The sequence below is a fragment of the Mastigoproctus giganteus genome, chromosome 11 (assembly GCF_048544385.1).
Source record: "Mastigoproctus giganteus isolate SK-2022 chromosome 11, ASM4854438v1, whole genome shotgun sequence".
Classification (NCBI taxonomy): domain Eukaryota; kingdom Metazoa; phylum Arthropoda; class Arachnida; order Uropygi; family Thelyphonidae; genus Mastigoproctus; species Mastigoproctus giganteus.
Genome location: NC_143585.1, coordinates 118,069,830 through 118,093,450, shown reverse-complemented (window position 1 = coordinate 118,093,450; position 23,621 = coordinate 118,069,830). Strand labels below are relative to the sequence as shown.

At 36.0% G+C, this 23,621-nt stretch overlaps 1 protein-coding gene across 2 annotated transcripts in view; it reads left to right on the top strand.

The window, feature by feature from the left end:
• The window catches only part of Rpn10 (regulatory particle non-ATPase 10), a 267,771-nt gene that overhangs the window by 36,042 nt on the left and 208,108 nt on the right, over positions 1 to 23,621 (top strand). Inside the window, exons 2-3 of one of the 2 annotated variants that reach the window (XM_090385020.1) lie at positions 5,311 to 5,423; positions 13,668 to 13,808. In XM_090385020.1, the coding sequence (XP_090241146.1) occupies positions 5,419 to 5,423; positions 13,668 to 13,808 (146 nt within the window). In that variant the 5' untranslated portion in view covers positions 5,311 to 5,418. The remainder of the gene's footprint in view (positions 1 to 5,310; positions 5,424 to 13,667; positions 13,809 to 23,621) is intronic. The other variant, XM_090385019.1, reaches the window with a different exon arrangement.

Genomic DNA, 23,621 nt, shown 5'->3' with positions numbered 1-23,621 from the left:
TATAGCCAACTGAAATTCTAAATAATGAATTTTACGTTCAGACCTAATCTTCTTGGAACATTTAGAATTTTTTCTCCTATCAAAGATTCAATATAACTTTTCCATCAAGTTATGGGTTCCACCATAAAATGTCTGAAATTCAGAGAAACCCGTAACTTGACGGAAAAGAATGTATGCGTTACACATATATATTTCTATAATATGTAATGCAATTTTTTTCGGACATCTGATAGTTTTTCTTAGCACTGAATAATATGAGAGCATTTGATCCGATCGATCTATAAATCAGAACCATACAACTTGTCAAAAAGCTCTTCAAATTCCAAGTCACTCGTATTATCATAGAGCTCAAGCTGTTCTTTGGTCAGTGGTCTCTTCTTATCGATGTTTCTTTTTTTTTTTTTTTGTAAAAAAAAAAAAAAACGTAACAAAGTACTAAATATAATGTACACGACAAAGTCTGTCACTGCAGTGGATTTACGCACAGCACAGATTCATATTCAGAGAATTCTGCAAGTTACAACATGTCTGATTTATTCGAGTTAACTGGTAGTTGGCTGCCGTGAAGAATTTTTCTAAAAAATTTCTTTTTTTGCAACAATAAGCTGTTTTTATGAATTTTGGCGATGAATATATATATCATAATTTGGGTTTTGAATAATTTAACATGCCTAACTCAAATTGGCGTCGGAGACCAGTTTACCCAAATAAGCCTTGGCCATCAACTTGTTAAACTACCTAGAAACCTTCCATCTGATCAACGATCACCAGAATGGATTCCATCAGTGTCGATCCACTGGTGATATTTTGGCTTATGTTGCCCATTTATGGACAAATTCAATGGACAAATTCAGTGAAGCACAAGCAGTTCCTCTTGACATCTGAAAGGCTTTCAATCGTGTTTGGCATAAAGGTTTTCTCAACAAGCTTCCATCTTATGGTTTGCCTATTGTTTTTTGTAATTGGTTATCGAGTTTTCTCTCTGCTCGTTCACTGAAGGTGATGGTAGATGGCTCTCTGTTTTCTAACTTCTCCACTAATGCTGTTTTTTAACCCCCAAGGTTCAGTTCTTTCCTCCACTCTTTTCTTCTTGTATATTAATGACCTTCTTCCATTGACCGGAAATCCTATCCACAGCTTTGCCGATGATAGTAGATTGCATTCTACATTCCAGTTCGAGAAATCTTGCCCTGCTCAGTCGCCTTAAACTTCTCGAATATCCACTACCAATTCCTTAAATGTTGATCTCCAGGTAATTCTCCAGTTGGGCAAAGACAACTTAATTGATTTCAATCCTTCTAATACTCAGTCTTGTTTTATATCTCGCAAAATTAAGGCCGCCATAACCGAGTGGTCAAAGTGTGGGTGCATAAGTACACTTGTCTTGAGTGACCTAGGTTCAAGCCCATGACTGCTGAATGTGATGCTGTTTCTTGTATTCTCTCTACCTTGTGAACTTCTCTGACTGTGTGGTCGTCCTGGAGTATAAACAGAAAAAGGATTCTTCTGCTCTTGTGCTTATTTTTGGTGATACTCCGATTTCTAGGTAAGGTGATATATCTCTTTTGGGGGTTACCCTGACTTCTAATCTCTCTTGGCACAAGCACATTACAAATATTGCTTCCTCTGCATCTAAAAAACTTGGTTTTCTCTTTTGCTCTCGGCGTTACGTTTCTTCCAAACAGCTGTTCACTCTGTACAAATCCCAAATCCACCCTACCATGGAATATTGTTTCCACATCTGGGGCGGTGCCCCCAAAGCCTCTCTCAGGCTTCTAGATTCCATTCAGAAGAGGGCAGGGTCGAGATTCAGTATCGGGTACAGCCAATGAGAACGGCTCAGCCAGTTCCACCTAGTGGGCAGAGTCAACTTGCGTCTAGACGATCACAATTGACACGGGTGCCACGCAGTGCGTGTCACCTTGTGCGCACCTGTTACTTGTGGTGTTTTGATATCACATGGTTGCGGTTTAATCATCGGTCTTAATTACATTCGTAATTAAAAAAATCATACTTATCCGAATTTAAAGGTGAAATTAAACTAGTGGGTGAAGGGGCCAAACCCCCCCTGCTGAAACGGGGGTCTGGGGGCAGAGCCCCCAGAAAAAAAAAAAATTAATTTTGAAATGTCGACTGATGAAAGGGAACACAAGGCACGCTGAGGTTTTTCTGTGTTACGAAACCCAATACGAAACCGAAAAATTAAAAAAAATGAACTATTGTTTATTGGTATTGTTCTCTTCTGAATAATTCCGGGGGTATGTTCGTGTCAGACGGCACCTGGGATTTCTCCCATCTCGGGGCACCCACATAGACTGAGGGCGGTAGGAAAAAAAAAATAAATAAAAATTAAATTAAAAAAAAAAAATAAAGTAACTTAACTCTGTGATTGGCTGATTACGATTGCGTAATCACATTTTGGTCAGTTCTTGATTTGTGCGGGTGCCTGTTGCTTGCTGCCGTGAAATCTCCTTTGTCACAGGTATTTTTCACAGGAAACGGGCAAACACTAACAAAATCGAGGGAACATGGAGTGCTATTAAACGGCAACTGTCATTAAGCAAAGTAAATGATCAGTTCGACTCCTACCTCGAAGAGTATATGTGGTGAAGGAAACATTCCGGCAGCAGCGATTTAACTATGGAATTTTTAAAAGCTGTGAGCTTAGCGTATAAACCTGAACCGAGGATTGAACAAGGACACCCGACCGATGAGGTGAGTGGTTTTTCATTGTCTCAGTTCAATCTGATTGTTTTTCATAGAAATAGCATAGAAAAACGTGCGTTTTTGTTTGTTTCGTAAAATTTCCCCTAAAATTACCTTTTCTTTTTCGGCCTTTCTCACTGTTAATGCTCGTAAAATAGCATAGAAAAACGTGCATTTATGTTTTTCATAGAAATGTTTTTGTTGGTTTCGTAAAATTTCCCCTAAAATTACCTTTTCTTTTTCTTCTTTTCAGCCTTTCTCATTGTTAATGCTCGTAAAATAGCATAGAAAAACGTGCATTTATGTTTTTCATAGAAATAGCATAGAAAAACGTGCATTTCTGCTTTGTAAAATTTCCCCTCTATTTACCCTTAAATTACCTTTTCTTTTTCAGCTCCAATTTTGTGGGGAGGGGGAAATAGCGGGGGTTAGGGGGCGGCAGCCCCCACCAAAAATATAAAAAAAAGAAGCATTTATGTGTTCACTGGCATCAGAAATTATCGTTGTTAATGCTCGCGAAATAGTCTAGTTATGTATGGGCGAGAAGAATCAGTGATTGCATTTCGTGTGAATTTTTGTTTCTTGGTTTTTTAAAAATTGCTTTTTCTTCATTTGTTTTCAGCCGCCATATTTGACGCTGTGCCAAGTGCCGTCCGCGTGTCATTTCAAATCCACCGGGAGAGGAGAGAGAGCACAGTGAGTGGGCGGAGTCACAACCCGTCAATCATTGCTTTCCCCCTCTTCTCTCCTCGCCACCATTTTTGGTGGCTGTACCTGATATTGAATCTTTACCGAGGGCAGTTAGGTTAATTAATGACTCATCTCTAACAGTCTTTCCACTTGCTGTCTAATAGACATACTGTTTCTGCTGCATGCCTTTTCTACAGATACTTCCATGGGCACTGTTCTTCTGAAATGGCTTCTATAATTCCTGCTCTCTTTCAAAACAGTCTGAACACGTGCTGCCACCAGCCAACATCCATCTACTGTCCAGCTTCAAACTCACAGAACCAACTTTTCACCTTCCTCATTTATTCATTCAACTGCTGTTTTCTGGGACAGCCTTTCTTCATACGTATTTCTTGAAAATTAGTCTACAGAAGTTCAAGTCTAATGTCAACAAATATCTTCTTCTGTCTTCTCAACCTCCAACCCAAGCACGATACTAAGTACTATAGATTCTAATACCTCTTGTGTTTGGGGTTTGCATAAAAAAAAAAAAAAAAAAATCAAATTTTCCAGATTGGAACTTGTGGGTTGATTACTCACATGGTAGCAGAACTTTTATGGATTTATTATATGACTGCTATCTATGCCAGTATATTTGAAAGGAAACAAGGTAAAGTAATCCTTTTGATCTGATTATCAGCAGTGATTCTTCATGCATTAACAACCTGCAGAGAAAAAGAACCACTGGGTGGTAAAGATCACAGTGTATTGATGTAGGATTTACTTAAAGATGTAACTACTGGCAAGCACAAAGGGAAGGGAATTTGCCTTCATAAAGGTGACCGTAATGGTCTTAGACAATTTTAAATTGCTTTTAGTGGGACCAACTCAATGTTACCAACTGCAAAATCTAAATTGGAAAAGTAATTGTACAAGCTACCAAGCTTTTCATTCCAGCTAAGAGATACTGTTCAGGGTTTCAGCTTAAATTAATGACAGATGAACTGATGAGATTAGTGCCAGAGAAGAAATATACGTGGTGATTATAGCTTATTAGGGGACATATAAATGTACAATAAGTACAGACTAGTCTGCAATCAAGTTACAAAGGGAGTTAGGAAGACTAAGGCATACTACGAGAAGACTGGTTAGGATTGTGAAGAAAAGTAGCAAAGGGTACTATGTTTATGTTAATATTAGAAGAAAAGGAATGAAGCACATTGGTCCACTAGATATAAAAGGCATATCTATTTATGAACCTGTTATGGTTGCTGATAAACTAATAAATGTTTTTAATTTACATTCCTGCACAAAGAAAGGTTTATGGATGGGCATGCCAGAGGTCTACCATCTTATAATTGGGACCTGAATGATTTTGTGATAAAGTGGAAGAGAAATTGAGGCTAAAAGTAAATAAGACAACGGGGACTGATGGAATCTATCCAGTTATATTAATGCTAGAACTGCTGTGATGGTCAATTTGACTCTTTGCCTACTTTAAATTGTTGCTGTTTTGCAGCCCTTTTTTAATCAGCAGTTATTAGTCCATGACAGTTCCCAACTTTTCATTGAATTACAGCATGCACAATTTCAAATAATTTAGCACATTTTTCTTTTAAATTTAAGCTCTATGCCTAAAACTGCCAAAGCAGTCAATTTGACTGTTCGTAAAATTTCGATAAAATTAGCTAATTTTTATACAGTTAAAGTTTTTGCATTTATTTACCATGTAACAAACATTTTTGATTCAAATCACCCTATGGTTTGCGTAAGTACATGCCCAGGTGGATATGCCTGCAAGTCTGTGCATGCTGTTTCTGGTGTGAGCATGTGTAGGGGTCACTGCTATATATTGCTGTTCCATTTTAGTTTAGTCTAGGTGTAACTTTATATGTGGAAAAGTATATCAACAATTTTAACAGTTCTAGTTTTCAGACTTATCCAAGTGCAGATTCAAAAATTTCTTGAATTAGAAAAACAGTTTGGGGAGGAGAGTGGAGATGAATTTAGAAAAGAAGAAAGTTACAAATGGATTCCTACTGAATGAGGTGAGGAATATAATAATGAAAATAATACTTCTGATCCTTGTACATCAAGTGATACTGTAGATCAGGGAACCCTAAACTTTTAGAGAAGTGGGCCGCATGAATTTTTGGAATATTTAGTGGGCCAGAGAAAAATTCCTAATTACCAAAAACTACATTCTCTGCATAACTTTAATGTTATGCAGAGAAACAAAGTTTATATCTACCTATATCTACAGATTCAAAAATAAATCGATAGATAAGTAATATAAAATATACCAGTATGTTTAGATCAAATTTTAATTATTACTTATTTATTGTACTAATCACAAAAATACAGTTAGTAATACTGTATAACAACAAAAGCGACTAAGTTTCATAATATCGAGTTTTAAGATACTAGTTCCAGTTCTTAAAAAGTAATGTAAATGCAGGTCAGTTAGACGTGATTGTATTTAAGCTGTAATTTTTGGATAATCTGACTCAGATAATGTTGAATAAAATTGAATTAATTTTCATTTTTTAATATTGTCCTCAGTACATCATTAGATTGAAGATCTGCCAACACTAATTGTAAATTCTCATCAACGTCGTTGACGAGCACATCAAACAGATTTTGAAAAGGTTCAAACACCTTTGAATTTTTTTTTAATATCAGAAAATCTAGCTGCAGAATTTTTATGCAACAAACTAACAATTTGAACAAAATTTTCAGTTGTAAAATTACAGCTAGGCATATTTTTAGGTAAATTATTGCAACATGGAAAATGTGAAAAATTATTCTGGAGTAGTTGACTTAAATAACTCCAGTTTTGTTTCTAATGCTTTGATATTATAATACGATTCATTGACAAGTTTGTCTCGTCCTTGTAGTTTCAATTTTTTGTTCATAAATAGATCCTAATTTCAAAAAATAACTTCAACATTACCACGAGTTAGTTAGTTAGTTATTTGGAGCATTAGCAACTAAGGCCATATTGCTCCGAGATATGCGGTGGTCATTCCCTGACCTTTCCACATCCTCCGTATTTGGTGGTGACGGGCTCGAACCCTGGTCTAATCAAGAAGCGTGTGCTACGCACTGCTGCTCCTTCCCACCTGGCTACAGAGGCGCCTCATTACCACGACTCAGCCATCATACCTCAATGTAGTACAACAAATCACAGTATAGTGTCAATAGTTTCAAGAAAATTTTGAATTGCCGATGATTCAGACCAGTCTTGCAAATAAAATTTGCTGTTGATATTAACAGTTGACATGACTGAATCTACGCCCAAAATTTTTTTGCACAAAGACTGCTGGTGAATTATACAATGAAATTGCATTGTTTTTTTTAATTGTTTTACTCAAGATATTTATGAAGCTGACCTATGAACCCAATTTTAGTACTGACCATATTTTCAGTGCCACCTGGCTTAACCGCTGATAGTAAATCCGAATTCAATTTGGGCCGTCAATTGGATCTGATACACTCAAAAATATATTTTCACCTGTTGTCATCTTTCAAGCCTTTTAAGGCAACTAGTTCTTCAGTTACTGCAAAATTTTGATTTACACCTCAGATATAAATTAGTACTTGAACTGTATGGCTTATATCTTCACTCTTATCAATTGCTATTGAAGAATGTGTGAATTCACAAACTTTTTCTATGAGTTGATTTTGAGACCGGCTCCTAAATCTTCAGTTCTCATTTACAGCTGATGCAAAATTCTTTACTTTCTCAGGACATACTTCTGCAATTGCCAAACAAATTTTTTTTACAAATTCTCCATCTGTAAAGGCCCTTCTCTGGTAATGATTTGGGAGGCTCGAAAACTAGCTCTAACTGCAGATAAATTTTGATTTGTAAAAGTTCTAATCTTCTGTTGTTGACTTTGAAAAGTTTGGGTTAGTTTGAGTTTTTTCTGCCTCAAAGCTCCTTGAAATTTATCGTAATTTGAGACATGTTTTGTGGTGTGATGTCTCACATTATATTCGTTGAACGCCAAGGCTTCATTGCAAATAAGAAAAGTGCAAGTATCATTGAGCAGTGCAAAAAAGTAATTAATTGGCCATCGTTCATTAAAAATGCAGCACTCAGCATTAACTTTATTTTTTTTCGACATCAACTTCATGATTTTTATGGGGTCACTGGAATAAAAAAAAATACTTGTGAATATTGAAGTGTCTTAAAATATTATGAAATATTTTAACATAAAGGTTATTATTATATTCATATCACTCTTATATCACGTGTAATTAATAATGTAGTTTATTAGGCTGTTTGCCTAATAAACTACATTATTATAATATAAAACTTAGTTTTATATTATAACAAAACTATATTATTAATTATAATATAGTTTAATAAGGTGATGTTTCAGATATCTTACTTATGCCCATCATCAGACCATGCTGCTGGGAGAACAGAAAGGGCTACAAATTTGAATATTTGTATATTTGAATATTAAAAAATTTGAATTCCCTACCACTATATCCAAAAACAATGGCTACAAAATGGAACGAAATAACGGTTTTACCTATCGTAAGTAAAATCCACAAAAACTCTTTATCTAAATTAAAAATAAAAAATAACCAGCGTAACTATAACTATATGACTACGTATTAAGTACAATATAAAATAACAATCATGTAAATAAAAGGCAAACACTTATGTTTTTTGCGGAGCCTGTAACTGTCAGCTGTAACTTTTAAAGAGATTCAGCGCCCTCAAAAGATGCTAAGAAAAACAGCAAGGATTTCTTTACTTATATAAACTCTAAAAGGAAGGGGCTGAATATGATTGGTCCACTTGACATCGATGGTTCGACTGTTGATGATCCTGCTCAGATAGCAAACAAACTGAATGAGTATTTTGCATCTACATTCACGCGTGAGGAATCATTACAGTTTGAAAATGGAAGAAGGTTATCAAATTGTAGCAGTGTGCTTAATGATTTTGTAATAACTGAGAGCAAAGTGGAGGAGAAATTGTTGAAGTTAAACATAAGAAAGGCACCTGGGGCGGATGGGATCTATCCAGTTATATTAAAGGAGGCGGCAAAGCAACTAAGCAAACCCTTAGCCATAATTATGAGAGCATCCTTGGATTCAGGGGAGGTTCCCACGGACTGGAGATGTGCAAATGTATCCCCAATTCACAAAGGAGGTTCGAAGGGTGACACGAATAATTACAGACCAGTTAGTTTAACTTCTGTTCCGGGTAAAATAATGGAGTCACTGGTTAAAGATGCATTGCAGGATCATCTAGACAAGACTGCAGCAATAATTCAGACACAGCATGGGTTTGTTAAGGGAAAGTCTTGTCTGACAAATTTGATTGGTTATTATGATGTGGTCACAAAGGAACTGGATGCAAAAAATAATTTTGATATCATATACTTGGATTTCAGGAAAGCTTTTGACACTGTTGCGCATGGAAGACTACTGTACAAATTGGAGCAGAATGGTATTAAGGGTAAGTTGCTACAATGGATAAAAGGATGGTTAAGTGGGAGAAGACAGAGGGTGGTAATCAATGGGTGCTGCTCTTCGTGGACTAATGTTATTAGTGGAGTCCCGCAGGGTTCGGTGTTGGGTCCACTGTTGTTTTGTATATTTATCAATGATATTGATGAAGGTATATCAGGCTTAATGTCGAAGTTTGCAGATGACATGAAGGTTGGCAGGGTTGTTAATGACAGTAATGGCAGTGTGCTACTGCAACAGGATCTAGATAATTTGGGCAGATGGGCTGAGAAGTGGCAACTGAAGTTTAACCTTGACAAGTGCAAAGTACTGCATATGGGTAGAAGTAACCCCAGAGAAACGTACCAACTGTGTGGTACTACACTTAAGGTGGTAGAAAATGAAAAAGACCTGGGAGTAATTGTGCAGTCAGATATGAAGTTTTCTGAGCAATGTAGACAGGCTGCTAGGGCAGGTCATGGGGTTTTGTCAATGATATATAGGAATTTTGCTAGCAGGGAAAAGGAGGTGATTGTCCCTCTGTATAAGGCAATGGTCAGGCCACACCTTGAGTACTGCGTACAGGTCTGGAGGCCTCATTTTAGGAAGGATGTAGATTTGCTTGAGCATGTACAGAGAAGAGCAACACGATTGGTGAGGGGAATGAAGGGATCCTCTTACCAAGAGAGGCTTAAGTTCTGCAAATTGCAGTGGCTGGAGACTAGGCACCTGCGCGGTGATCTGATTGAGGTGTATAAGGCCTTGAATGGGTTGAGCACGCTGAATTCTGATGGGATCCTCCCACTTTTTCAGAATACAAACCTACGGGGACATAAGTTCAAATTAAGAAAGGATAGATGTAGAATAGATGTGCAGAAATTTGCCTTTAGCCAGCGGGTGGTTAATTGCTGGAACAAACTTCCATCTGTCATTGTGGAAGTTGATAGGTTAAATAAATTTAAAGAGGAACTGGACAGGCAATTGGAGGGTATGGTGTGATTTTTTTTTTTTTTGGCTGATGCTGCATAAGCTCCTACACTTGCTTTCTTGCATCAAGTGCCACTACTACTACTACTACTACTACATTAATTTATAGCAGAGGGATTAACTCCATTAACCAATAGGATAGTGTTATGTTTTTATCCTGGATCCAGGGTTCTTGTATAGTAGAAGCCAGGGGTGACCTTTGCTCCCATACCTGAACATCAGAGTTCATGTGCAGACTGGTTCAGGATCTTACCGATATCAATCATCAAACCACGCTGCTGGTGCCAGGTTTTATCCTGGTTGCGGGATTCTTGTGTAGTGGAAGCCCAGGGTGACCTTTGCTCCCATACTCAGGACATCAGGGTAGGTGTGCGGGCTGGCAAGGGATTAGGAAATCCCTGATTACTGTCTCTAATGCCTATTGCTATTTAATGATAGGGTCAAGGTTAATGGATTATTTTAACGATGTTTCAAAGAATAGCTTTGAGTGGAAATAACAGAATCAATATCTAACAAGACTGAGCTGATGACACAGGCGTCAACACTATTAATCAACTGACGAATGTTAAAATAATCTGTAAAATGTGTTTTTCATATATTTTATTGTGATCTAATATAAACATTAATTTTTACAATCTAATTGAAATATCCATGGCCGTAGTTTGGGGACCCCTCTGCTGTAGATGATAATACATGGCATCATAATCGTAAAAACTGTATCAGCGGGCAGCAAACATTCTTAAAAATCTCTGCATATATGGGAAGTTATAAAATCTGGTGTTCCTTCAGCTGGATGTGCAGTACAAAGGAACATTATTCACGATTATCCTCGGCCAACTACTTATGCAAGATGAAATGTGTCCGTGGATTTTGTGGTAAGCGTGTTTTGTTTATTTGTAGATACTTTAATGATAAAACACACAGAACTGCACTGAAATCGAAGTACGAAGACAGTTGAAGGATGAAGGATAATAATTGGTCTACATTCATTAAAGAACTTAATGCTTTTATCACTGTATTTTTAACTCATGGAGCATATGGTGCTAGAAATTTATAACTGGATAGTTTGTGGTCAACTGTATGGGAATCTCAGTTTTTCTTGATACAATGTCACTTAACAACTTTTGTGAAATTAAGTGGTTCATAAAATTCGACATACTTTCTTCAAGGAAGGAGCATCTTAGGAAATGATAAATTTGCTTTATAAATATGGTGCAAATTTACTTCCAGCTGTAAAGTTTGCTATATATCTGAATCAAATATTACAATAGATGAGCAGCTATTTCCAACTAAAGCTAGATGCTGATTCACCCAGCATCAAGTGTTGCAATAAGTAATGGTACAAAGAAGAAGAAGCCTGACACAGTGTTATGTTACAATTAAACAGTATAGGGTTGATGTTTTAGACCAAATAGCCAAAAATATTCAGTTAAAATCAGGTGCATGTAGATGGCTGGTTCACATCTTTTATAATATATTAGATCTTGCAGTAATCAAAGCTTGGATTATTTATAAAGAAGTGAGAGAGAAAGTTATGAAAGGAAGAGATTTTATATTGAATCCAGCTGAAAAACTCGGAAAAATAACCCCAGGGTTCACATCTGGTGAGTATGGGCTTGGCACACCCAGGGTCCTGAGCTGGATATCATCATTCTTCTCTTTCTTGGTGATTCCTTTCTACTTCTCTCTCTCTCTCTTAGGGTAACTCAGGAATTTTTTTTTTTTTTTGTCTGGTGCAGCATAAGCCTCAGACGTTCTTGCACCATATAGCTAATAATAATAATAATAATAAAAGAATATATAGATTCACAGGAGTCAGCAACCGGTAACAAAAATATCAAACCTCTCAAAAGGCATCAGTGTCAAATTAGGCGACACAAGGCAAACAAAACTACAAAAATGTGCTCTATGTGTAAAAAGTATGTATGCAGGAAGTGTACAAGAACTGTTGAAAAACTGTCATTTGTTTAAATTTTGCAAATTAATTTTTAAACTTTAGTTCATTTTCTAGACAGTTTTGTGTTCAAATTTTTGCTATCAGAAATATTACTTTTATGTGTGTTACCATAAGTGCAATGCTGTGTACTGTTTCTGGTGTGTAGTGTTGTGGTTGTCAATATTTATAATAAAATTTTGAAAACAACTTAATGCACAGCGGTCAAAATAACTGGCAATGGGAGTTTCAGTTATTTTTACTACCAGTGGTTCTAGTGGTAAAAGAAGCAGCAAACGATGTAAGTAAACTTTTAGCTATAATTATGAGAACCTTTTTGGATTCAGGTTATTACCATGGACTGGAGATATGCAAAAGTCTCCCCCTATTGATAAAGGAGATCAAAGGAAGGTCTATAAGTAATTATAGACCTATAAGCTTGACTTCTGTTCCAGGAAAATAATGGAGTCTGTGATCAAACAAGTAATGTAGGGACACCTTGACAGGAGTGCAGTTATACAGAAATCATAGCATGGATTTCTTATGTGAAGATCTTGTCTGCCCAGTCTAATTGGCTGCTTCAACTAGTAACAAAGGAACTAGATGGGCTCAATTAGCCAGATGGGCTGATAAGTGTTAATTGACAAATGCATCTTGAGTACTGCATACAGGTCTGGAATTACTGCTACCCATATGCAGGGTACCCAGATTATTGTTAAATTTAGGTAACAGTAATCTGGGTACCCTTCACTACTTTCAAGTGTGGTACCACACTTGAAAGTAGTGAAGAAAGATAAAGACCTGGGTAGTTGTACAGTTTGATATGAAGTTTTCTGAGTAGTGTAGATTGGCTGCTAGGACAGCTCCTGCAGTTCATCAATGATATACAGGAATATTGCCAGAAGGGAAAGATGGTACTTGCCCTGTTGTATAGGGCAATTTATTCAGGAACACAAAAGGGTACTACTGTATTTCCATGAAAGATTTTAGCCCTGCAATTTGCAGAATTAAAATCAATGATATACAGGAATTTTATGGAAGTCTTTTGATGACCTCATTGAAACGTTTAAAGTCCTAAATGGATTGAGTAAATTAAATGCAGATTGTTTCACACTCTTGCTCAGATGGCGAACATAAGGAAACATTAAATTTAAATTGGAAAAGGTTGGTTGTAGAATAGACATGAGAAAATTTTCTTTCATTCTGGGATTGATTGTTTGAACAAACTTCCATTTGGTGTTGTAGAGGCAGATAGTTTGAATAAAGTTAAGGAAGAATTTAACAAATTATTAGAGGGGGATGGACAGTTTTGGTCATTATATGCTTGCATCAGCATTTTAGATAACAGATATCAGAACACTCCACCTTTTTTGTAACTGAAAATGGGAAAGTCATTGAAACTCAGAATAAGTAGTGACTACCCTTAGAGAAACCACAATGGCTACTAGTGCTTCATATACTCCAGCCTTTCAAGCATACAGGAACAAGCAGAAAAATACAAGCGTATTTTCTGATAGGACTCTGTAATGCACTCTTTACAAAATGAAATAAAGTAGTTGTCCCAGATGAAATTCATTATATAATGATAAAGCCTGTTAGAAGAGCAATTTCTCACTACATTTCTGATGTACAACCAAATATATATACAGAAAACACTTAGCCAACAAATGGTGTCATGCAACCATTATAGCCTTCCAGAATCCAGGAAAACAACAAATTTAAACCATTACCACTGTTCTGTTACTGATATATATATTTTTTTTTTCTTAGCTATATTAATATTCATATTATTTTAATAATAAAAATAATATAGTGAATTCTGTAGGAAATTATCTTAGGTGCAGATTTGGTTGGTAAGTTGACATTCACATTTCTTTACTTTTTTCCCCATTGCTCATAGTGTGGACAATAGTGATTTTATGCGTAATGGTGATTTTCTTCCTACTCGCCTCCAAGCACAGCAGGATGCCGTTAGTTTAGTATGCCATTCAAGAACTCGTTCAAATCCAGAAAATAGTGTTGGTCTGCTCACTTTGGCTAAGTAAATAAGTTTTTTTTTTTTTTTATAAATTAATATATGTATTTATTTATTGTTCAAAATTTAGATATATAATATTCATATATAATAATACCCTTATAATGCTCCCAAATTAGTGTTAATTCCTAATGAAATCATTACTGTATGGATAAAGGCACTAGAATTAAAACATTTTTATTTTATTCTGTGCAGTTATGATTCATATTACTCTTTATAAAATGTTTTAGGAATAAAATATTTAATTGAGAGGCATAAGATAGACTATTATATATATATATATATATATATATATATATATATATATATAAAATACAATGTTGTCACTAATATCCAGATATGGAAGTCTGTTCCACCAATCAACTACCCACTGGCTAAAGGCAAACTATCCTACAACTATCCACATCTGTCTTACAATTGTCTTTCCTCAATTTGAATTTATGCTCTCCCAGGGGATTATTCTGAGCAAGAGGAAGAATCCCATCAGCATTGAGCATGCTCAAACCGTTCAAGACGTTATACATCTCAATCAGGTCTCCTTGCAGGTGCCTAGTCTCTAGACACTGTAATTTGCAAAACTTAAGCATTTCTTCATAAGAGCAACCCTTTGCTCCATTCACTAATCTTGTTGCCCTTCTCTGTACTTGTTCCAACAGCTCTACATCCGTCTTAAAATGAGGACTGTCCAGACCTGTATACAGTACTCAAGGTGTGGCCTGACCATTGCCTTATACAAGGGGATAATCACCTCCTTATCACTGCTAGAAAAATTCCTGTATATCATTGACAATACACCATGAGCTCCTCTTTCAGACTGCCTGCACTGCTCAGAAAACTTCATATCTGCCTGCACAGTTACCCTCAGGTCTTTTTCATTCTCTACCACTGTCAGTGCAGAGTTGATACGTTACTCTGTGGTTACTGCTTCCCATATGTAGTACTTTACATTTTTCAATGTTAAACTTCATTTGCCACCTCTCAGCCCATCTGTTCAACTTCTCTAGATCCTGTTGCAGCAGCATACTGTCATTAGTGTCCTTAGCAACCCTGCCAACCTTTGTATCATCTGTAAACTTGGACATTAAGCCTGATATATACGATCGTCAATATCATTTATAAATACAGAAAACAACAATGGACCCTACACTGAGCCCTGAGGGACTCCACTAATAACATTAGTCCACGATGAGCAGTGTCCATTGATTACCAGTCTGTCTTCTCCTACTCAACCATCCCTTTATCCATAGCAGCAATTTTGCTAACCCGTGGGAAATATTCTTCCGATTTTAATGCATCATTTATTTTTGTTAATTGGAGGAAATAAAGTGTAAATTTGTGCTCTATATCTTTAGTTTTATAGCCTGTGGATAATATATCTCCTATTTTCGCTTATTAGAATAGCCGTTTAATACAATTAAAATTCAGTTCACAAACGTGTTCACAATGACTGGCGCTTACTACATATCGTATACAGTAATGAACGGTATTTTATTTTGAAGAGTCCATCATAAAGTGATTTGATCGTAGATTAAATTAAATTACATATCGTATTTAGATTACATTATTATTCATTGTATGTTTTTTCAGCCTCATTTAACTCGGTTACAAGTCGTAAAATGCTGTACATGAAGTTTGTTGGGGAGGGGTTATAATCTCCGTGCATTGTACTGTACTATACATGTATTTTGTATCTACAAGACCGAAGTTGGACTCGTACAAAATGGACTTGCACACCTGAAAAAATACTGATTAAGTGCGTAAGTCAAGGAGTGCCTGTATATATATATATATATATATATACTATCTAGGAAATAGAAAAATTTTGGCAATTTCAGCCAAATAACCAAAATCATCGCAATTGCAACAATGAGTAATTTTACATTACTAATTGCATGTTTATTACAGGTACTTTCTTGTAATTTTACTATGGATTCAACAGGCAGTTCTTTAGACTGCTCTGCACCTTATACCTATAGGCTCTATATATTTTATCTTTCTCTCTCTCTCTCTCTCTCTGTGTCTGTCTGTTAATTGTTTTTTTTCTCACTTCAAGTATTTTGGAGTAGCTTTGTGCAAAAATGGGAAAGCCTCTTGCATATTTGCTACAAAATATGTCTAAGATCGTATCCAATACTGAAATGTCCCACTATGGTAGACCTATCAGTACTGCTTAAAAGCTGGTGTTGGATTATATACGAGCTATATTTAAAAATAAGGTTTTTTATCAAAAAATCAGCAGTTGCCCTATACGTGGAGTTTGCTTATACACAAGTATATATGGTATTTAGTCTGTCTCACACTAAAAGGTTAACAGAACAAATTTTATGCTAATATGCTCTTTGAATGGCCTTGCATAATTAAACAGTTTATAAACTAGAATATAAGCACTCTGTCTTGTAGTAGTAATAGTGGCATGTGATACAAGAAAGCAAGCATATGAGCTTATGCAGCATCAGCCAAAAAAAAAAAAATTTACGCAACAATTCCCTATAAATGTTTGTCCAGTTCCTCCTTAAATTTATTTAACCTATCAACTTCCACAACACAGATGGAAGTTTGTTCCAGCAATTAATCAGCCGCTGGCTAAAGGCAAATTTCCACACATCTATTCTACATCTTCTTTCCTCGATTTGAATTTATGCCCCCTTAGGTTCGTAATCTGTATACGTGGAAGAATCCCATCAGAATTCAATGTGCTCAACCCATTCAAGGCCTTATACACCTCAATGAGGTCACCTCGCAGGTGCCTAGTCTCCAGCCGCTGCAATTTGGTGATACAGAAACACAAACCATTGTGTTTCTGTATCACCCCCCCCCCCCTTGTGTGTGTAAGATATATAAACTGTATTTGATTCTTGTTTTTGGTACAGAAAATGAAACTGTCTTATAAGTGTAGGTGTTTTGCAGAAGCAGTTTATATTCTGCTTCCTTTTGTGTGTGTAGTGAAAAGATAGCTGCCATTAGTAATTTTTCCATCAAAGGTTAGTTAAGAAAGTTTAAAAAATTCTTATTAGCAGCCTGAATTTTATGATATGTTCCCATGTGCTCATGAATCTTAATCACTTTCAGTTGTCTTGGAGGGTTCATTCGTTGCAGTAGAAATGCTGTTGATTACTTTATTACCAGCTTGCAAAATCCAAACAGTGGTAAGCTGAGAATGTATCATTACTGTTGGTAACGATGCATTTTCAGTTTACCACATTTGCATCAATTGTTTTATCATGTATTCCTCAATTGTGACTTCTCATTTACCAAATATGTGCAAATTTCTGGGCATAAGTAAAAATACCATTGGAATAGGATGTAAAAAGGCAGCACAGAACAGAAGTAAGCTCTGGAACATAGGTTTTGAAAACAGCTAAGTGGTCAGGAGTGAGTGCAGTAGCATATGCTCTTTGAGTAGCCTGTGATGGTTAAATATGATTAAAAATTGTATTTGTGATTTGTTGTAAACCCCCTCTAACCTGGTGGTCGTGCTGGAGTATGAACAAGAAATTTACCATTTGGATCTGGAGACTTCTTAGCATCATGATTGTTCAGTATTCTTCTAATACCCTTCTTTTGGAAGCCTTGAATGGAATGTTTGGTGTTGTTGAAAGTGATTCACCAGGATCATTGATGTAGGAGCTACAGTAGGATAATTATCTATGTTTATTGGAATGGTTAATGTAACAAAAATTAATAACAATATAACTGCTTCTGGTAGGTACCAGCATTGTGTTGATTATATCCATATCTTTAATGTTTGTTACCTTATACATTGAGTAAACATACATAACATTTGTATGTGATTTATAGTGTTTTTCTTTTAATTACTAATATGGTTTACTGTGGAATACTGTGTATCAAATCATTTTCAAATAATTTTTTTGCAACTCTTTCAGGCTTTGATGTAGACAAGCTGGAGATACGGATAGAAGCAAGTGTGATATGCTATGTTCTTACCTTGAATAGCTTTGCACACTTATTGGAAAACTAAGATTTAGACAAAGGATGAGAGTATAGGATGGAATGAGGAATAAAGGATTACATCCCCACAATAAATAATTTAACTGACATGAACTGAAAATTTAAATCTTCAGATTGTGTCAGTGAAATCAAGTGAGATTAGACTCAGATTTAAAACTCTAGTCTAATCAAGGAAAAGAAGAATAGGAATTACAGCTCTATTGGAGAAGCGACCATCACCAAGTTGTGATCTGAGGTGTACATAGGAGACTACTAACATTGTGTACTTTTAAGGGTTGTTGGTGATGGTCAAGATTGGTAAGTGCATGTTTAGGATAGTCTGGTATTCCGGTAGGTAAATGAAAAGTTTATGTAAGGTCATTAGCAATAACAGAAGCCTTAGCATCTCTACTGGCTAGTTACATGCACATAACTGGAAAATTTAAGCCAGCTGGAGTTGTGACCATTGTGGAGTGTACTATTGGAACAGGTAGCTTACCAAGATTGTCAATACAAAGAAGGATGCAGTGGAACCATCATCTTGTTACAGAGGCGGGGTATAGGTAGACAGAAGTTGTGACCAATGGGTTTAGCAAGAGACCAGGATGCTTGACTATCGTTTGGGTAAGAAGCAAGTTTTCTACTCATAGCCTGTTCAAAATTGAACTTTTATTGATTAATAGCTGTTTTACAGTTATGAGCTTTAGTGTAGGCAGCAAATGAAGCTTCAGATTTGGATATAAGCCAAATGCTATATGCCACATTTTTACCTTGAACTGCCTTAGCACCTATTTGTAAACTAAGGTTTAGATAAAGATGAGAATTTATGGTGGGATGCAGAATAAAGAATTTCACCCCCCCCCCAGAATAATTTCACTTATTCAATTGGAGGAAAAATAGTAATTGGAAGATTTGAAACCCAACCAAGGAAAAGATTATAAATTACACAGATAAATAAATAAATATCTATTTATTTGATGTGCTAGACCATTACATACGCTACTGGAAACAATATACAGGAATACCTCGCATAGCGTGGTTTCGAACAGCGCGGGTTTCGCTATACAAATTAAAAAAAAAAAATTAACCGTGTTACGCACCAATGCATTTGATATGTATGTATGTATTATAATGCTAGCACTGAGGCTAATGCGTTATGGATTCAAGGCCATGCTGACTGTTGTCGCAACTCCCATTTTATATACTGACTCTGCTAGCATTCATACATTAGTAAACACTCTAGATTCCAAGCGGTGAGGTCGTTCACTGTGCGAAAGCTGTACAAATATTTTTCGCTGTGTATTTTTATTACAGATTATTTTTTAAAAATGTTACACCTTTATACGCAAATATGAGTGGAAAGAAGAAATGTAATGCCGCTGAGAGTTCTAGATCCAAACATCGAACGAGGTATGAAAGTAAGACAGGTGTTGCAAAATGACATTCGATGTTATAAAGAGATGTATGTAGATAAAAAGAAGGAAAAAGGTATACAAACTAAGCTGATCAGTTGTTTTTCAAAATAAAAATGCAGTACATACTTCACTTATATTCTTTTGGTATGTACATACTGCAATAAAAATCATTTCTGCTGTACTTACTAGTATTTTTTCATTTTTATCACTTTAATTTCTTTTTTTGCAAAAACTTCATGTGCATCAATTTATGGCAAACAAACACCTATATATTTTTGCAACTCGACCCATATAATCAAATTGTTGGAATGCATTACATTAAAATGCATACTAATAATACCTCGATCAGCGCGGTTTCGCATAGCGCAGTATTTTTTTTACACGAATTTACTGCACTATGTGAGGTATTCCTGTATCTATTACAGCAAATTCCAGAAGAGTTTTATATCAGATCACAAAGATACACGAATAATAACAAAATGAGTATATTTATATCAAGAAAATGAGGCTTCTTTTCTCTACAAGTTAGATTATCTGGCAACAGCAGTTTTCTTGCACTACATAGAATAGGAAGATAAGATAAGAGAAGATAGGATGAGAAAAGAGCCTATCAACAGAAAATATTTGATTTAATCGACAACTTTTGTCTTTTCCTGGGGGGGAGTTGCCAGTCAACTTATTCAAAATAGAAGGGTCCTGCCAAGCATGTGAAAGGAGGTTGGAAACTGCATGTAAAGATTTAATGTGAAGTAACTTCTTGATTAGAATCCAGTTTAACTTTTCTGTCATTATTGTGCAAGAGGTGGTAGAGTGTTTGGTGTCAACTGGCACCAGGGGTTTCCCCCATCTCCACGTTGTTTTCATTGTAGGTGTACCAGTTCATTGGGAAGGCCAGAGATTTAAGTGTGGATCTTATAAGTATAGTGTTGTATCGTTGTTCCTCCTGCCATTTAGCCCCTCTACTCCATGCTGAGGCCCTACGTTGCCCACACTCAGCCCTGTGGAAGCAGACCAGGCACCCAGTAGTTTAGATATTATTTACTCTGACAGGTCCTGCCACCTAGTTTCCTGAGATTTCAGTGGCTAGGACCTTAATAAAATAAAAAATAAAAAGGGGAAAACACTAGAATTTGGTAGCCAAAAGTCGTGTGAGGTTCAATTTTGCATGATTTAATTTTGCATGTGGAGTGTACTCTGGTGTATAGGTAGAGTGGGGGAGGGAGACTGAAGACTGGGGGAGAGACAGAAGAATGGGGATGATAGAGAAGCCAACCCTGGTGGTCAGTGGGGCCTGCCCAAGCCCCACCAGAGGAAATGAGCAAGAGGTGGTAGAGTGTAGAATGTGTTTAGTGTCAAACGGCACCAGGGGTTTTCCCCATCTCCATGTACTGCACATTGTGGGTGTGAAACAGAACACTGTCAGTGCTAGAGGTTAGCAAGAGGTGGTATGATCATGGCCAGTTTTTAGGTTAGCCCATGTTAAATGCCAACATTCCACCGAGAACAGACTTTTAATGTGAGAGGTTGCCACAGCTGACCAAGATTTTGGCTGCATATAAGATAGAACAAAGAAGATAGGTTTTATGTAGCAGAGAATAACTGGGTTGGAGACATGAAGCAGCTGGTGTGTAAATATCTACATGTTAGAGAGAGAGAGAGAGAGAGAGAGAGAGAGAGTGAGTTTTAAAAAACTTGACGTGAGAATGAAAAAATACCTTTAGAATTAAAGAGCACTCCCAAGATCTTTATAATAGAGAACTGATTTAACCATCCGAGATCCAATAAGAGGGGGCAAGATTAAAAGGAGAGGTTTACTTGGAGAAAGAAATGTGGGCACACTTATCATGATGAAGGCCAAAAAGGTTAAAATAATTAGTATAGTAATAGCATCATTAATATGCAAATTGTTTGTTTTCCTCTAAAGTGTGTTCGAAAAGGTTCAGATTTTAATATCAGCATAAGTGATGAGAGGCACTTGCATAAGCAGTAAAGGAAGGATTAAGTCAGAAGAGAGGGCTGGAAGAGTAGAGAACTACCCTGCCGAACTCCAGCAGATACTTATTTAAAAAGAAATCATTAAACTGATAAAGAAGAGTTGGAGGAGGTATTCCTGTATGAAAATTACCTTATACCATGAACTTTTTCGAGTAGGTACAGAATAGAAGCACTGATGAGTGAACAGCATCAGATGTAAAGGTAAACTAGATCAAGTTGACCCTTATGGCTTATAACATTATGTGCAAGAAAAGTTTTTTTCTAGAAGATTGGTGATGGTAGAGACACTTCTTTCCATGCTGAATGTGAGTGAAAGTAGGAGATGGAATTTGTTAGGTTAGAATAGGCTGAATGAATCTTTGAAACAATTTAAGCAGTGAGGAGGGGGATAGGGGATATGGGGATAGGCCACCAATCTTAGTAGTTTGATTATGGATGGACACTAGGAATGAGAAAGATATGGAGTATTCATGCTAGGATGGAGGGAAGGTTTTTCATTAAAACATCTAGCTCTATAAGACTAATAATTCAAAAATTGAAGTGTTGGCAAGTGTTATAACAAAGCCCAGAATATTATCAAGCACAGTGGAATTAGAAAGGGGCAGGTTATTAATGGTTGTTTTTAGATCAGAAGCCTTAAAGGCAAATTCAGATATGACTCCTACAGAAAGGGTTGTAGGGGAAAACTGAGCAATTAAGAAGAGATGAAGGGTCATTGAACCTGCCTACATGTTCAGACTTTGCAAAGAGGTCTGAGGGATAATGAGGACAAGATCTTTTTACAGGTGGGAAAGTGGGACTCCAAAAATTGTAAATTTCAATTTTTTTGAGGGAGACTTAAGTTGCACACGCTTGAGTGTGGAAGTGATAGTTAAGGGCAATGGGGACTTTTTGTTTTGCTGTAAAACACTTCTGCTTAAAAAAAATGGCAACGTTCAGTTCTGTATCCTACCAGCATTTGGAAATTGTTGAGTTGTGGGTCATAGGGCTCACAATATCGGTCAAAATCTTAATATTGATATTTCGGTATTTTTAATTTAAGAAACCGGGACTGGTATTAATATTGGTATTCCAAAAAAAAAACATTTTTCTCAATAAATTTTGATGACAATTAGGTGCAATAAAGTAAGGAAAAAACAAGTAATTACTTGAATTCACATTTTAAATCAAACTTTTATTACAATAATAAATATTCTAGTAAAATTTATTAAACATAGTTATTCTAAAAACAAAAAAATAAGCATCCATACTACCTGTCCGAATAAAGTGAGCTCTTAAGAAACTCAATAGTGTTATCGTTTAAAATGGATCTAATTTTGGTACATATTTAATTAGCAGCAGAAAACATCCTTTTGGATTCCGTGCTGGTTGGTGCTTTGTACTGAGATAGTCGAAGACGAGTTTCAGTTTAACCCCCCCCCTCATTCCCTCATCTTCAAAAAATCTTATTTCCTTTTTGACTTTTTATGGCACTATTCCCACATTCGCGAAAGAAAGGGAATGACGGTTAAGCTTGGTGAGGAAACCAAATTTAAGTTGTGGGGGATTATTTATTTACAGGTGATCCCCGCTTAATGCTGATAATTCGTTCCGGAAAAACAGTGCTAAGTGAATCCGCGCTAAGCGAGTGCCGCATTCCCATAAGGTAACATATGTATTTGTGAGTTGCGGTAGGTGCCATAGGATATTTCCTAATCAATAATAAATGGTAGTGAAAAGATGCACAAATGTCAGTCAAAATATTTAATATTCAAATATTTGTACATATAAAATATTCTGCATTACATACGTATATAATTGTGGTAACTATTTACGTATCAAAATTAAACTTAATTCCAATTAAAATCATGAATTTAATTGATCTAAATTGATTTTAATTGATTTAATTTAATTGATGAATTTAATCATGAAAAATTTGTTGATTTTGGGTTGAACTTTGGCCCTCTTCCAAATAAACTAAAAGGAGTATTAATTTTAAATCTCCTGCAGCATTACCACCCAACAATAAAGTCAACTGATGCTTCACCGCTTTGAAACCTGGCATGTTTTTTTTCTTCTTTCAGTATGAAACTTCTTTTAGGCATTTGTTTCCACAAAAGTCCTGCTTCATCTGTGTTAAAAACTTGTTGAGAATTATAACACATAATACCCCCTTCAATAATTTTAACAAGTAAGTTTTTTTTTTGAAAGTTTTGGCTCCTTGATCTGCCCTTGTGGGTTCTCCCTGGATTTTAAATCTATTCAACCAGCCCTTACCAGTTTTAAATGGTTCCACAATTTTTTTTTTTTTTTTTTTTAGGCGACTTTTCTTCAGATAATCATATTGGCTAATCTCTCTCTCTCTTTTTTTTTTTTTTTTTTTTATAATATTTAACTTAACTGAATTCTGCATTGGATATTATCTTCAATAAAATTTTAGTTAGTCTTTCCCTTTCAATCGTAATAGTCGGCCTAACCCTAG